Below are 17,199 nucleotides of genomic sequence, written 5' to 3'. Positions count from 1 at the left end.
ATCTTAGTTGCCTGACCAGGGATCAATGTGCCCCCTTCATTGCAGTAGGGATTCTTAACTGCTGGACAAGAGAATTCCCTCTAACCAAGATTTTTCAAGTCCTATGGCTATATCATTCTATTAAAGAGTGTGCCCTGCCTCCTTCCCTCCTGTTTCACAAGTCGTGACAATTCAAGTTCTTTCAGAAGAAAAAAAAAAAAAGAATTCTCCATCAAATTAACACTTGATAATGCTCTTCCCAACTATTAATGTTACTCCACCTTCACTGAGTATTATATACTGCAACAGAAATAAAAGATTAGCTGTGACCACAGGGTTCACTCTGGAAAGACAAATATTAATGATACATATCATCCTCTCTGCTTCCTCTTACAAAAACCATCAATGGGAGTGTTTTGAATCCCACCTTAAAATGTGTTTTGTTATCATTGAAAAAGGTGTTGCCTTAAAAACTAGTCATGACCTAGAAGTTGAGGGTTACGTCTTATTTGGTGGGAATTTTTAGGGCTTCACGCCCGGGAGATAGCATCTTAAGTGACCCTGAGGGAACTGTTCTGAGGAGGTAGGGGGAGCAGATAGCTTATGTGAAAGTTTGCAATCAGGGGTAGGTAGTCTGAACATCAAAATATTCTAATTAAGGAAAACCAGGTATTTCAAGTTAAGGAATTTAGTGCTTTTCTGTGTATGTGTAGAGGCAAGAGTCTGGGCTCGCTGAAATCATTCCTTTCATGTGTACCTCACCTGTCTGGGACCAGTATCCTGTCTTCACATCCTGAGTTTCCTTACCTCAGGGCTCACCATAGGGAGTGGCTACAGTGTGGTGACTGTTACATAGCAGGTCTTTTTCTCTTTCCTGAATTCCCTTAGGGCTGTACTCACTGACAACTGTGACACCCTTGTTTACTGATATGGCAGGAAATAGTCCGTTTCACAGCCCCTCTCCATGGCCCAAAATTTGACCAATATTTGAGAGTTTGTTTGTCCCACGGCACTGGGAAGCTCATCCCAGATCAGGTGAAAGTTCTCAAGCTTTCAAGATTTCAACTGAACTTTGAGCTGATGGAAAGTCATTTAGGAAATGATATTTACTGGCCTTTTGATCATGGAAGAAGGCAAGACCTGGGGCCTAGCTGGGAGTGGGGCCTGGGGATGTGAGGGCAAGGGAACAAGCCAGTCTGCCGAATAAGTAGGTAGACTCCATGGGGTTAGGAGATCACCACTGTAAGCAATGTCTGACTTTCCAGGATTAGCCCCTAGAAACAGGGTTTGGGGGATTGGGTAGGGGTATGTAGTGGGGCTGGCTAAACTGTAAAAAAGAGAAGAAACCACAGGTGTTGGATAGTAGGCAGCCATCTGGTGCCCAAGGATACAAAGGACTGCCCAATAACCCACCATGGTTCCTCTCTTTCCCAAAGTGTTTGCAAAATCTGTTTAACTGTCACCTGAGCATCAGACATGGGAAACCAAACGAAAGCTCAGTCATACTCAGGGATTTGATTCTAGTTGAGATGCTCTGAATTCAGACATACATACAGTGGGATAGGAGAGCAATGGCAAATTATTCTGAAGACCTCACCAAGAGGTCATACACCCTCACTATTATCAAAAATTATATTACTGTTTCTAAAGAAATTGTAAGAGTAGAGAACAAAACAACAAGGCCATTGGTAAGAAATGATCTTTTTTTTTTTAAGATTTTAAGATCTTTTTAAGATTTTTAAAATCTTTTTTTTTTTATCTTTATTTTTTAAGATTTACATGTCACTCCACTTCCACCTCATGTATTCACAGTACTCATCCCTAGGACCTATCTTCAAGTGGAAAGAAAAGCAGGCTGGAACAGCTAAGACAGTACAGTCAGTGACCCTGATTCTTTCCAATGTAACTAGAATGTTTTCCAAGGCTAAAAAATTGTTCAAAGTTACACTGTATCCAGTATGTGTGTACCCAGTGCAATACAAATATTCTTATTTCTTTTAGATTAAGTGTGAGTTACTCAATAAGATAGCTAACATACATTTTATAAGACCAAATGTGAATTATCTATTTAAACTATAGTTAATTCTCACTTTATTATATTATAGAATGTTTAGCATTTTCTATACTCTGTATGTGGAGAAGGCAATGGCAACCCACTCCAGTACTCTTGCCTGGAAAATCCCATAGACAGAGGAGCCTGGTGGGCTGCAGTCCATGGGGTCGCTAAGAGTCGGACATGACTGAGCGACTTCACTTTCACTTTTTACTTTCATGCACTGGACAAGGAAATGGCAACCCACTCCAGTGTTCTTGCCTGGAGAATCCCAGGGACGGGGGAGCCTGGTGGGCTGCCGTCTCTGGGGTCGCACAGAGTCGGACACGACTGAAGCAACTTAGCAGCAGCAGCAGCATACTCTGTATGGGCTTCCCTGGTAGCTCAGGGGTAAAGAATCTGCCTGCTAAGCAGGAGATATGGATTTGATCCCTGGGTCAGGAAGATCTCCTGGAAAAGAGAATGGCAACCCACTCCAGTATTCTTGCCTGGAGAATCCCATGGACACAGGAGACTGGCTGGCTACAGTCCATGGGGTTACAAGAGTCAGACAGACTTAGCCATTAAACAACAAGTCTTCATTATACTCCTCAAAATGAACATTTTATTTGAATTGAAACAATGAAGTCAAACTGTTTCTGACAGAAAGTAAATCCAATGGGGCTGATTTGGCTAGTCTGATGATGAAAACAGTTACTAGGTTATAATAACAAATATTTCCTATATTTGACAGTTTCAATTTTAATGAACTGTTTTATTAGCTGCAAAGTTCTGACAAAAACAAAACTGAACCACCTGTAACCAAAAAAAAGCACTTTATCCAGAACTACTTATGCAAATGAGCCATGTTTAGATATTTCCCAGTTTGACTATTATCAGGTTAAACAAGGCACACACATCTCATTTCTTAAAAGTGTCTAATTCACAGTCACTTCATGTCACTTTTTGTTGTTTGTTTTTTTTAACTGCTTGCTGCTTTTTAAACTGCTTGTCATTTGATGTCTTGATAAAGCCTATCTGGTATATTTTCCAGAAACTGAAAAAATGGACAAAATAAGGACTAGGTAACCCTTTGGCAAGTTGGGTGGTTTTCAAGTCTTGACTTTCAGCAAAATTGAAATAGGGCCTAACTGAAAAAGCTCGCAAAGATCATCAAATTTAATTTGTTGAGATCAAGAACTGAGTGATACCGCTATAATAAAACTTTGTTTCCAGGTACAGTACATGTTTATATGAACTCAATTTCTCAGGTCACACAGCTACAGAAACTAGAAATATGAAGAAAACTGTTGCTCAGTCCTTCCCATTCTAGCAGTAAGACATATTCATCCATAGACTTATGGGTTTTAAAAAGCAACAATATCCATTTCACCAAAACATGTACTTTCCCATAACTTTAACATTTTATCAACTAATTATAAACATGTGCAATATTCACTTTGCTTTCAGTTCAGTCGCTCAGTCATGTCCGACTCTTTGCGACCCCATGAACCGCAGCACACCAGGCCTCCCTGTCCATCACCAACTCCCGGAGTTCATCCAAACCCATGTGTCTCATCCACTGAGTCGGTGATGCCATCCAACCATCACATCCTCTGTCGTCCTTTTCTCCTTCTGCACTCCATCACATACTAATAATTATTTTAAAGATTAAAAGACTCAGTCCAGAATCAGTTGGTTTGCTATGTAACCTTGGACTATTAATCTTTCTCGGATCTCAGTTTCCTGATGTGCAAATGAGTGATAGTAGTTTCGTGCTAGTTTAGAGCTAGTTTATTTTGGGGGGCTCCAAAATCACTGCAGATGGTGCCTACAGCCATGAAAGTATAAGACACTTACTCCTTGGAAGGAAAGTAATGACCAACATAGACAGCATACTAAAAAGCAGAGACATTACTTTGTCAACAAAGGTCCGTCAAGGCTATGGTTTTTCCAGTAGTCATGTATAGATATGAGAATTGGACTATAAAGAAAGCTGAGTGCTGAAGAATTGATGCTTTTGAACCGTGGTGTTGGAGAAGACTCTTGAGAGTCCCTTGGACTGCAAGGAGATACAACCAGTCCATCCTAAAGATCAGTCCTGGGTGTTCATTGGAAGGACTGATGGTGAAGCTGCAACTCCAATACTTTGGCCACTTGATGAGGAGGAAATGGCAACCCACTCCAGTACTCTTGCCTGGAAAATCCCGTGGACGGAGGAGCGTGGTAGGCTACAGTCCATGGGGTCGCAAAGAGTCGGCACGACGGAGCAACTTCACTTTCACTTTGATGAGAAAAAGTGACTCATTTGAAAAGACCCTGGTGCTGGGAAAGATTGAAGGCGGGAGAAGCGGACGACAGTGGATGAGATGGTTAGATGGCATCACCGACTTGATGGACATGAGTTTCAGTAAACTCCGGGAGTTGATGATGGACAGGGAGGCCTGGCGTGCTGCGGTCCATGGGGTCACAAAGAGTCGGACACGACTGAGCGACTGAACAGAACTGAGAGCTAGTTTACCGCTGTTCCGAAGACTGGGTGAATTCATGCATCTAAAGTAAATGCCACGCCTGGCACCTAGCGAGCGTGCTTTATAAGCATTACCAAATGATCAAACTAATCAAAAGTAACACCCGGGGGGGAAGGGGTCTGTCTTCCCGCGTAGCAGGGAGGCGCTGGAGGGATCGGTTTCTTGGCCACAGACCCAACGGAGGATGCTCCAGGGAAAAAGGGGATGGGGCGGGCAGCTGGGAGGTCACAGGCTGAGAACGAGGAGGTCTGGGAGAGTTAAGAGTAAGCAGTTCTACCCACGCGTTTGCACGGGAATGTCTACGGATCTCAACCGCTCTGGAAAACAGGAACAAGAGCGTCAGGCCTGAAAGCCACCGCGATTGGAACCCGTCCTAGGTTTCGCTCCCCGCCCCTGGCCGGCCCGGCCCCGCGTGCCGGCGCCCAATCGGCCCTCGGGCCCCGGGGCGTTGCGCCAGTCGAACGCCCGACCGCCCAGGACTCCAGACCTAGGCCCCAGGCGGCCGCCCGCTGCTCGCTGCCGGAGAAGCCGGGCTTCAGGCCGCCGCCTCCCACGCAGCCCAGCCTGGCGAGGGTGCCCGCGCCCCGCGAAGACCGGAACTGGCCCCTCGCGGCCGCCGTAGACGCACCTCTGTTGCCATTGTCACCGCTTCCCCCGACCCTCCTTCCTCCTTCCTCCCCCACCGGAGTTCCCTTTCACTTCCGGGGTCGCTCTGGATCCGTTGGTTCCGTAACAACATCCCGTTGGCTTCCCTCAGGCGGCCGGACCCGTGCAGCGCCGCCTCCTAGGAGCGCCGCCCGCCCGGGGCTCACCGCGCTCCTCTCCGGGCCCAGGCCGCCATGGCCACCAACCCGCAGCCACAGCCACCTCCTCCCGCGCCGCCGCCTCCCCCGCCGCAGCCGCAGCCGCCGCCGCCGCCGCCTGGCCCAGGGACTGGCCCAGGCGCGGGCGGGGCCGGGGGAGCGGGCGCCGGCGCCGGGGACCCGCAGCTCGTGGCCATGATCGTGAACCATCTCAAGAGCCAGGGGCTCTTCGACCAGTTCCGCAGGGACTGCTTGGCCGACGTGGACACCAAGGTGCGGGGCGCGCGGGGGAGCTGCGGGCGGGCGGGGACCGGGGACGACCCCGCGGGCCGCCGCCTTGCCGGGCAGGCCATCGGTGGCCCGCCATCAGTCGGTGGGCCGGCGGCTGCCTCGGCGTCCCCAGCCCCGGGGCCGCTCTGGAGCGCTCCACCTCCCCACCGCGGAGTTCCCTGCGCAGCCGCTTCCTCTCTGAGGGGCCGCTTCGTGCCCGGCGCTGTTCGTGGCTCGCTGTGTTCATTCATTCGCTCAGCCTTTCGTTGGCTTAACAGACTAGCCAAGCATCTCCTACGTTCCAGGCACTGCTTAGGTGCTGGGAATATAGGGGTGAGCCACACCAAGTTACTGTTCTTTTGGAGACTCGTCTGTACTAAGGCTAACGGCGCTTTCACCTGTGATTTCCACTCACCGCCCCCCACCTCCGCCCCCCGGTTTACTTCGTGTCCCAAGTTATTTTTGCCGTCTCTCTTGAAGATTGCTGGTAAGGGTCAGGTCTTTGTCCTTCGGAGAAAGGACTAAGTGGTGATGAATCGAATTGTTTGCAGTGTTGCAATGCTGGACTTGGTGAGGGGCGCAGAGCTGGTCGATGGAAAGGTGAGGTACGGAGATGGGGCTTTGTTTCCCCCAGGGACTCTGATTTAATCGCTCAGGCCAAGTCCTGTCTCTAAAGTGAGAAGGGAGGAGGGGTGAGAGGGGAGAGGTAGAGGAAACTGAGGAAAAGACGGAGGCGAGGTGACGGCAGGTACTGAAATGGAAGAAGGACAGGACAGAAGAATGAGTTCGGAGAGTTCGGGGTATATGGGGAAAGGTTCCCTGTACAAAAAGAGCGGGGCTGGGAAGGGAAAGGGAGTATATACCAAGTGTCAAAGTGAAGAGGGGTTGGCAGGAGCGGGTCAACTTGGGTGGTTCTGCAAAGGCTGAGTAGAGAAAACGGGAAGGTGCATTTAGTAGATGGATGGAAACCTAGTAGGTCTAGAAGCAAGTGAAGCAGGAAGCTTTGGTTGGAAACAGTTGGGGGAAAACTTTTTTTTTAACTGAGATCTGGTTTGGTTCATTGGTTCAGAGTTTCAGTGGGGTCAGGGTTTTTCCATAGCATGTTCAGCTCTTCTAAAGAAGCTTGTTTCTTTGAGGAAAGGGCTTTGAGGTGAAGCACACACCATTCCCTTGTCTCCTCTGGGGAAACCTTTCTGACAGTCTGGGGACATCTTCCCTTTTAAGAACTCTGGCCCACCTTGTAGACCAGAAATAGAATGTGCCTTTTGGGGGTGTTGGAGTTTCTGAACCACATGAAATTCAGTTTTCTTGGGGATATTTATTTATGTAGGTAGTATGTAGTTTGCTCACTTCATTTTAGGGAATATGCACAAGCCTGTTTGACAGTGATGCCAGTTGACTTTCTTCCTCCCTCTCTCCCTTCCTTCCATACTTTTTTTTTTTCCACAGGACATGGGGAAGTAAATGTTACCCAACTATCAAAAAGTAAAGCTGTTTTTTTTTTTTTTGGCAAGTAGGGATTTCACTTTGCTGTCCTTAGAAACCTACAAATCCATGTGTCATCATTTGTGTATGCAGATGAAAATTCAAATACACCAGCAGTTGGGGGTGGGGAGCTATACTATTTAAGGCTCAACTTTTTCTGCATCCACATTCCCTCCGAATATTGTTGTTGTGCCTGTAATGTTCCTGCCAGAGCCTCTCAAAGTAGACTCCTAAAAGATTTCTTGGGGCGAAAGAAGGAAGCACCGTTGGTTTGACAATCTGATGATAACTAGGACAGGTACACAGGTTCACATGAACATGCAGCCCAAGATCCGGCTAATGCTGGGGCTCCTCTGCTGTGGTCTCCAGATCCGGGAGCCAGGCTTCAAAGCCATTCCGACCCCTGTGCACCAAGTAGCACGTGAGGAGGAAAAATCAAGGCAGGCTCACCTCTAGGGACTCGGCAGGGTGCTCCCTGACCAAGTGACTGTGGCCCCTTTCACTCCAGACCGTAAAGGCCAATTTTTGGATACTTCCTCGGCTGGAAATGGCTCCTCGTTGCCATAATTATTGTCTCTTTTCAGATTTAAAAGAAAAATCAGAGACAGAAATAATGTAAGTTTATTCACCCAACAAATACTTACACACCAGGCATTGTTTTAGGTACCAGGGACACAGCAGTGAACAGAAAGTCCCTGCTGATGTGAAGCTCGAAGCCCATCAGAGAAAGTAAATCTCACTCGTGAGAGGTTCTGTGGGAGAGAGAAAGCAGGATGAAGGTGGAAAGGGTTGGTGGTGTGTTTTGCGTAAGTTATTCAGGGAAGATTGAATGAGATGACATTTGAGCCATCGCTGAAGGAGCTCGCCAGCTGTGGGGGGCTGAGCATGCCAACTGGGGAGCACAGCAAGTGCAGGAGGCCTAAGGCAGAACCTGCTGAGGGAGAAAGGGCTAGGAGCTGAGGTAGGAGCCCCCTACCACCCTCCCTTTACAGAGCTGCTGGAGCCCTGGTGAGTTTGGCGCTCACTGGAGCTGAGAAGCCCCTGGCAGGTGTTAGAGCAGAAGAGGGATGCGATCTGCTTCCACCTCAGACGGCTTGACCTCGTGGAGTCATTCACAGTCCCCCCTTACTTCATCGTGATGTGGTTTGGACAGTGAACGACATGGTCCCCTTAACCTGAGAAGATGGGCGCTCTCTGCACTGTGGAAAACAGACTTCAGGCAGCAAGGGGGGACTAGATGCAGGCCAGTCCGCAACTGTGACCTAGGCAGGGGAGGAGAAGGCTCCGGACACGAGTGGTAGCAGTGGAGGGGATGGGAGGTGCTCAGCTTCTGGCTGCATTCTGAGGCTAATGCCGGCGGGATTTCCTGCGGGTTCGGGTGAGGGGTGGAAGAGAAGGAGTCATGATGTGAAGGCTTTTGGCCAGGAGCACTGGGAAAAGGACATAGCTCTTCCCAGAAGAGTAATGGAGCCCAAAATATTATCGCAGTCACTAGGCTTTTTTACCTAAACGAGAACTTAGAAACCAAGGGATTTAACTTTTATAGTTCAAATTGAAGGTTGTTTTATGGGCAAGTAGAGTGCTAATGGAGAAGACAATGGCACCCCACTCCAGTACTCTTGCCTGGAAAATCCCATGGACGGAGGAGCCTGGTAGGCTGCAGTCCATGGGGTCGCTAAGAGTCAGACATGACTGAGCAACTTCACTTTCACTTTTCACTTTCATGCCTTCGAGAAGGAAATGGCAACCCACTCCAGTGTTCTTGCCTGGAGAATCCCAGGGACGGGGGAGCCTGGTGGGCTGAAGTCCATGGGGTCGCTAAGAGTCAGACATGACTGAGCAACTTCACTTTCACTTTTCACTTTCATGCATTGGACAAGGAAATGGCAACCCACTCCAGTGTTCTTGCCTGGAGAATCCCAGGGACGGGGAAGCCTTGGTGGGCTGTTGTCTCTGGGGTCGCACAGAGTCAGACACGACTGAAGCGACGAAGCAGCAGCAGCAGCAGCAGCAGCAGAGTGCTAGATACATTGTGACATTTGAGCCTAATGTTTCTGAGGTTTGGGAATATTGGGAAAAATAATTATGTTTTACAATCATTGGGGAGAAAATTAGTTTTGTTCATATGAATTTTGGATAAATGGAGAGGAACATCAGAAATGATCATGAGACGTTTTGGTTGGATGGAATATTTGTTGTTCAGTCACTTAAGTTGTGTCCAACTCTTTGCAACCCCATGGATTGCAGCTCACCAGGCTTCCCTGTCCTCCGCTATCTCCTGGAGTTTGCTCAAATTCATGTCCATTGAGTTGGTGATGCTATCTAACTATCTTATCCTCTGCCACCCCCTTCTCCTTTTGCCTTCAATCGTTCCCAACTAAATATAGGTATAGAATAGAGGATAGAACATAGGTATTAGCAAAATTCTGGTAATCGGAAGGGGTGAAGGGGTGTCACAGAGGGATAAAATCTTTCTCATCTCCATTACCTAGATAGTTAACCAGTCATCTCATCTGATAACTACTTTTTAATTGGTTATCTGCCTAGCAGTGTGAAAAGGTGTGTGAAAACAAAGACTAAAAGAGTGAGAGAACACTTACACTTCAGTAAAGAAATAAATATGCACCCCCCCAAAATACAACACAAGAATTACTCGAATGATAGTGTGTATCAGAGACAGTTGGTACACGGGAGAAGGGCTGTGCAAGCCTACCTTTGGGTGTCAGGATGACTTTAGGGGTTAGGTGAGCTCTGAAGGTGAGAAGTTTGCCAGATGGACAGGGAGAAGGAGTCGTAGGTGTGCACGAATAAAATCATGAGAACTTGTGACTGGAGAATAAACTTTGAGGGGTAAGGGAGCAAACAGCAGAAACGGAGGTTGTACGGTTTTGCTTAAAATCATTCGGGAATACTCAGACTCATCTACATTAAAAGTCACATAAAAGATGTAAAGAACATGCATGGTGGGGACAGCTTGAAGAAAGGAAGCATGCAGTCAGACAGTCCTTCCAGGCAGCATAGAAGTGGCCTGTTAACGTGGGTCCTCTCTCCTGCTTCCTGTGTATCAGTAGTGCTCAGCTTGAGCACAGCTGACATTTTGGGCTGGATAGTCCTTTGTTGGGGGGACTGTCCTGTACCTGGTAGGATGCCACTAGCAACTCCCCTCAGCAGTGACAATCAGAGATGTCTCCGGGCATTGCCAGAGGTTACCTGGGTGGGCGCAGAGTAGGGGGAGGCAGAATTGCTTCCAGTTAGGAACCAGTGCCTTATATTTAATGTAACACCTGGTTCCAGCAGTTGTCCCTTCCTAGTTTCTCTTGGATCCATGCCTTTCAGCCCATTTTTGCCACTCCACTACAGATTTTCATTCTTCTAGTTATTGCATGCTTTCCTGCGAATATTTTGAGTCTGTTTACTGTCTCAGACTTCCCTGGTGGTTCAGACAGTAAAGCGTCTGCCCGCATGCGGGAGACCCGGATTCGATCCCTGGGTTGGGGACATCCTGTGGAGAAGGAGATGGCAACCCACCCCAGTACTCTTGCCTGGAAAATTCTATAGACTGAGGAGCCTGATAGGCTACATCCATGGGGTCACAAAGAATCGGATAACAACTGAGCGACTTCACTTTCTTTTCTTTCTTACTCTCTCACCATAGGAATATCGGGTCAGCTTCACGTATCACGATGCTCATATGTGCTGTGGGTTCACATTCTCTCTCCCATAATTCCAGGCGTCGTATATGGGTCCCCAAATTCTTCCAAATCCTGGTTCCACATTATGTTTCCAATCTCATCTCTCTGTTTTTGTTTTCTCTCCTCCAACAAAATTGGATTTAATGGCATGGGGGCTCCCCAGTGCTCCTGACTCCGCGTTTTCTCATCCACCTACTCTTACATTGCTGGCTGTATCTGTGCGGCCCACCTTTCCTCGTCCCAGCTGTGTTGTGAAACTTTGAAGGTCTAACTGGGATGCCGTAGTCAATGGCAACCCACTCCAGTACTCTTGCCTGGAAAATCCCATGGACGGAGGAGCCTGGTAGGCTGAAGTCCATGGGGTCACTAAGAGTCGGACACGACTGAGCGACTTCACTTTCACTTTTCACTTTCATGCATTGGACAAGGAAATGGCAACCCACTCCAGTGTTCTTGCCTGGAGAATCCCAGGCACAGGGGAGCCTGGTGGGCTGCCGTCTATGGGGTCGCACAGTCGGACATGACTGACATGACTTAGCAGCAGCATTCTCAATGAAGGCTCATTTCCTGTCTGCTCTTCTCCATTTCTTCCCTTCAAATCATCTAAAAGTAACACTTCTTATGTTCTAGTCCCTTGTGTATAATTAGGTATATCTGTCTTTGTATTCATGTATAAACATTTTGTTTTAGATAAATGGTATTTGAATGAGTCTTGTATTATCCTGAAGCAGGAGGATAATACAGGGTTGTCAAACTATGAAACTTTGTTGCCATATTGATGCCCTAAGAAATGTTAACACTGCTAAAGATACAAGGATTCCTGAGACTATGGATATTAGGGTTGATATTGTGTAGCAGTGAGGTTTTTAACATTGATATCTCTTTCTTCCTCTCTAGCCTGCCTATCAGAATCTGAGACAGCGTGTTGACAACTTTGTTGCAAACCACTTAGCAACTCATACATGGAGTCCCCACCTCAACAAGAACCAGCTTAGAAACAATATTCGACAGCAAGTGCTCAAGTAAGTCAGAATTGCAGCATTCCTAGGAAGGTTTGAGACTGTCCCAGTGTGCCTTGCCTGAAAGCAGAGACATTTGCAGAAGTTTGTTCACCTTGTGATGATTTTGTCAGGTCTGGTGTGGCTACTTCATACAATGATACAGTGTAATTTTAGAGTAGACTCTAAATTGCTTCACATTTCCCTCATAAATTTGACAGTCTGATTGTTCCCATAGACCTTTGGAAATATTGAAGGAATGACTGCTGCTGCTGCTAAGTCGATTCAGTCGTGTCCGACTCTGTGTGACCCCGTAGACAGTAGCCCACTAGGCTCCTCTGTTCCTGGGATTCTCCAGGCAAGAACACTGGAGTGAAAGGAATGACTATGTGACTTCAAAAAAAAAGCCCTCTAGATCTGCCATGAATAGATGGCAAATGCCAGATTGGTTAGTGTGTCACATACGGTTACGTTTACAGTTACTTTTTGACCCTGAGAGAGTAGGCTTTATTATTCCTGGTTTACAAATAAAGACATTAAAGATGACTGAAATTGAAGCATTTTCTCCTGATTTGAGACCATGTCTTCTATGTTCTGATACAACTGCTTGCTTTTTTCCTTTTCTTTTTCCCGGCTGAGTGTGGCTGTCAGGTCTTAGCTCCCCAGTCAGCAGTTAAGCCTGGCCCTAGCAGTCTGTCAGGTCTTAGCTCCCCGGTCAGCAGTTAGGCCTGGCCCTAGCAGTCTGTCGGATCTTAGCTCCCTGGTCAGCAGTTAAGCCTGGCCCTAGCAGTGAAAGTGCTGCGTCCTAACCCCTGGGCCACCAGGGGCTCTCCTGGTTTGTGTTTGTTTTGTTTTTGTTTTTAATTTAACTGTGATTTTGCTTGTGGGTTTTAGTGACAATATAACCAGAAAGGGAGTGGTGGTGCATTTGGGCCTGTCAGGGTCCTTTTCTTGGCAAACACGAAGAGAGTGAGAAAAGCCGGAATGTTTAGATGGCCCTAAAAAGATCATATTTGTTCCCCCAAAGAGCAGATTTACAATATTGTTCATGAATATAAGTATTCACCAAGATTAGAAGACTTGAACCCTCTCTCCCTGCCTCACACCCTAGAAAAGCTGACCACTTTATTTTAAAAATGCTTTATTCTTCCTGCCTTGACAAATATTTATGTCCAAGTTCATCTACTGGGACGAAATGTGGCTTTTTAAACAGGTAAACAAATCTGATTTATAGCTGTGTGCTGGGTGCTTAGTCCCTCAGTCGTGTCTGACTCTTCGCGACTTCATGGACTGTAGCCTGCCAGGCTCCTCTGTCCATGGGGATTCTCTAGGCAAGAATGCTGGAGTGGGTTGCCATGCCCTCCTCCAGGGGATCTTCCCAACCCAGGGATCAAACCCAGATCTTCTGCATTCCAGGCGGATCTTTACCGCCTGAGCCACCAGGAAGCATAATTTATAGCTGTTGCCCCTCAATTCCCTCTTGTCCCTCAGGAACCTTGCAAACCTACCTAGTGTATTGCTCCCTTGATAGTTCACCCACAGGAAGCCCCACAAATAAAACTTTACACTCTGATTCAAAGACCCATTTAGCCGCAGGTAATCCTAGAAACCAGGAACCTGGGGCTCAGACTGCGTGTCCTAGAAAATAAGAGAAGGGAAGAGGGAAATTTGACAGTAGGTTTGTTGTCTACATTTTAAAAGATATTCAGGAACCTGTGAAAGAGTCCAGGTGAGATCACAAGATGCCATTAGAGGGCTGCATCTGATAGCTTCTGGGGAGAAGTCAAGGCCTTTCCTGTTGGGCAGCAGGCCTAGGGGCTTCCTCATTTCCAGACCTTCAGGAGAACAGTAACCAAAATAGGGGGTAGAGCGCTAGGGGTCAAGTTGGAGGCTAGGGGTCGGTCGGGGGCCAAGGGTAGGCCGGGTTGGGGGGTGGGGGCAGGAGGCTTACAGACATTACCCACAGTTACAGAGCACCAGCCCGCAACAGTGTGCATAGCTGCCTCCTTTTTCACAAAGAATAACATTGTTTTAAAAGCGTGTTTGGAAAGGGGAGGGTCTTAGATTCTTTTTGTCTTTTTCTTCATATGTTAAGAGACTAAATGGAAGGCACATTTCTTGAAATTGACTTCTTGGCAGGCAAAACCTTTACAGCCGGGAAGCGGTCATTTGTTCTGTTCTTTAAAGAGAGCTAAACTCAGTCTTGCCCATGTAAAATCAAGCACTTAAAATTGTTGTACCAACATATGACGTTTTCACAGAACCTTGTTTGGTGAGGGATTGCTGGACGCTGCAGTAGGGGGTGCTTGTGACTGTCGGCAGTTAACACTAGAGCAGTCTGCCTGTGGGTGACGAGGACCCTCCTCTGTGGACTAGAGCGGGCCAATTGTCATCTCTTGGGTAGTTTAGGCATTGCTCTTACTGGGACATCTGGACATTTTCTTCTAGCTACTTTACTTATTTTTAATTGAACTGTTCTTTCATTTAAATTACATTAGTAAACTTATGTCTCTTAAATAACATTTCTAAGTTACTCTAAAGAAAGAGTAACTTTTAGTTGTGTCTAACTAATGGTATAGGGCCTCCCTGGTGGCTCAGTGTGTAAGAATCCGCCTGCCAGTGCAGGAGATGTGGGTTTGATCCCTGGGTCAGGAAGATCCCCTTGAGAAGGAAATGGCAACCCACTTCAGTATTCCTCCCAGGAAATCCCATGGACAGAGGAGCATGGCGTCTACAGTTCATGGGATTGCAACAGAGTCAGACGCGATTTAACAACTAAATGACGACAACTACCAATGGTATAGGAACGTATTTGCGCCTGTAAATACAATTTCAGATTGTTTTTTTGCATATACTTTGAGAAATACTCACTTGACTCAGATTGAACTGTTTACAATTGCCATTTTCATAAGACAAGATAGTTCAATATCTGCAATTTTGCATGGTTCAGTAACCAATCTGCCAGCTCAGTAGTTTAAAAAAAGTTTTACTCTGTTTATGCATTCATTTGTACAACAGAACCTTAAAATGCAAGGGAGCTCAGAAGTGATGACCTGAACTGTACAGTGTTTAAAGGAAGACAAGAAGGTAGCTTTAACCAAGACAGTGCCAGCTGCTGGCATTTTGGCTTTGCCCTTGAACCTGGAGCTATGACCTCTCCCCTCCTCTGGTGAGGCAGCCCCGGCTGCACCCACACGTCACTGGAATGAACCCACGAGGAACAGTGTGCTTGTTAGCGTGGGCCTCCGTTTCTGAGATCAGAGCGGGCCTCTGAGAGAGCGAGGACCTAAGTACACGGAGGCCGGCGTGTGGGCCTCAGGGAAAGAGACTGAGGCAGCCACCTGAAGGGTGTGTTTCATTTCGTGCCTTTGTGCTTGCACCTTAGAACGTTTTTCAGATGACTTGTCCTCGCCTCTTTTCCACCTGCCACATTTTAAAGACACCTCCAAGATGTAACAGTGTTCAGAGGATTAGCTTTTTTTTTTTTTTAATAGTCTTAGAACTTTAGAAAGCAGGTTACCTACTTTGTGCAGTGGTGTCTCATTTTTCTCTATGGCCCACATAAATGGAATTGTAGTATCTCAGGGCTTCGAGGTGCCTCGGGAAAGGCAAATCGCATCCATCCTCCACTCCAGACAGCACGGCACTCAGACATAGCCCTGCAGGGCGTAGAGAGAGACACCTCAGCCCTGTGCAGGGACAGCCAGAGGCCTCAAACTGCTGTCCCAACACTGTCCAGGGAACTGTGACTGCTCAGGTTCTCTGTTAGAAAGAAACAAGGTTGAAGTGCGATTCTTCAAATAAATGCATGTCCTCCTATTTTGTTCAGAGGCCTCTGTGGTTTTCTTCGTGTTTCAGGCTTTGTTGGCCCTTTGCTCCTCTGTCTCTTATGTGTGATATTTCTTTGAACACTTTGTTCCCTTCTCTTCTCTGGAAATCAGGACTCAGGTTAAATGTCTTCTCCTTTGTAAAGCATTCGCAAATCATCTCAGGGATGGCTAATAATGATAATATTCTTTTCTCATAGTGCATTGTATGTCCTAGCAGCTGTCACGTTGTATTTTGTGTCTCTCACCCCCAGCAGAACAGAGACCAGGTGTGATTTGCAGTGGCTCAGTAGCTAGTGTGGTGCCTGTTGTGTATAAGGCACTTAGAACGTGATTGTAGAATGAATAAATCATTTAGTCTTTAAAGCAAGAAGATAATAAGATGGCCAAAAGTTTTAAGCTTTGTTTTTGTTCTTCTAAAGTTTTCCTTTTTTTTTCTTTTTTGTAAGTTTGGGGAAATTGCACTTTGTGTGCATTCTTCAGTGTTCGTGGGCACACTAATACTTACAACAGACTTATATCTTTCTGTTTAAAAAAAAAGTTGTAGAATCTATAGGTTTATTTCGTACCCAGAATTCTGCTTTAATGGTCATTTATCCCTGTCTGCCATGGGCAGGATTGAGGTAAGATAAGCGTCACCTACAAGCCTGGCCTTTAGATAACGTGCTCTGTCTAGTTCTAAAGGTATTTTGTTTTGCTGTTGTTCTGTCTGCTTTAGTATCTCCACTGGTGACACAGTGGAGATGTGACATATTTTATGTAGTTTTTTTTTTTGCAGTATCCTTTGTTAAATGCCACTGTAGTGTGAAACTTATTTTCTATTGTGTATTTTTCTTGTAACCCAAGGAGAGTGGAGAGGGGGCAGTTGAAGAACATATATGTAATTGATACAGCTTTACTTAAAAGGAGTTTGTTTAATACTACATTACATTTTGTTTTTGTTTTTCACCTTTCTGTAAATTATCCTGTGTTTCAGATCAGGAATGTTGGAGTCTGGTATTGACCGAATTATTTCTCAGGTTGTGGATCCGAAGATCAACCACACATTCAGACCTCAGGTGGAGAAAGCTGTGCACGAGTTTCTGGCCACGCTCAGTCATAAGGAGGACACGAGCGGCAGTACAGCCCCTGAGGATGAGAAACCAGACTCCTCCACCATCACACAAGGTGCTTTGCTTTCATTCTTGGTCAGTCCCGTTGCTTTTCTTCTTACGCTGATTACCAAGTTAGGGGTATTTAGTTCATTAAAATATTTCTCTTTTTGGCCACTCTCATGAAATTGTAGTTATTTTAATTATCACCCAGATTCTTGAACTGGCATAACAGTTTTTTGTTTTTTTTTTTAAATAATAGTTACTTTAATAATGTAGTGGATGGGTGTGTGTGTGTTTCAGTAGAGGCAATAATTACAGTAATTAGAGAACATATTCTTTTTCTGGGAACTAGACTGTTCTCACGTTTGCATAATGCCTGGGTCTGTGTTACAGAGGTAGAGAATTTAGAGTGTGTTGAGTCTCAGCACCAGTGCCTGAAAGACTGAAAGTGTATGTGCGTGTGTCACGTAACACTGACAGTGGCAGGC

At 46.4% G+C, this 17,199-nt stretch overlaps 1 protein-coding gene and 1 long non-coding RNA gene across 3 annotated transcripts in view; one reads left to right on the top strand and one right to left on the bottom strand.

The window, feature by feature from the left end:
- Positions 1 to 2,613: 2,613 nt before the first annotated feature.
- On the bottom strand, positions 2,614 to 5,270 carry LOC133249862 (uncharacterized). The gene is made up of 2 exons (XR_009737136.1): positions 5,171 to 5,270; positions 2,614 to 4,859 (listed from the first exon to the last, which is right to left on the bottom strand). It is a non-coding gene; the product is annotated as an uncharacterized LOC133249862 (long non-coding RNA).
- BOD1L1 (biorientation of chromosomes in cell division 1 like 1) overlaps positions 5,271 to 17,199 on the top strand; it is a 55,725-nt gene continuing 43,796 nt past the window's right edge. For both annotated transcript variants that reach the window (XM_061420839.1, XM_061420840.1), the window contains exons 1-3: positions 5,271 to 5,618; positions 11,690 to 11,814; positions 16,594 to 16,784. In XM_061420839.1, coding sequence (XP_061276823.1) covers positions 5,382 to 5,618; positions 11,690 to 11,814; positions 16,594 to 16,784 — 553 coding nt within the window. In that variant the 5' untranslated portion in view covers positions 5,271 to 5,381. The remainder of the gene's footprint in view (positions 5,619 to 11,689; positions 11,815 to 16,593; positions 16,785 to 17,199) is intronic.

The sequence above is a fragment of the Bos javanicus genome, chromosome 6 (assembly GCF_032452875.1).
Source record: "Bos javanicus breed banteng chromosome 6, ARS-OSU_banteng_1.0, whole genome shotgun sequence".
Classification (NCBI taxonomy): Eukaryota; Metazoa; Chordata; class Mammalia; order Artiodactyla; family Bovidae; genus Bos; species Bos javanicus.
This window is presented reverse-complemented; position numbering and strand designations above follow the sequence as displayed.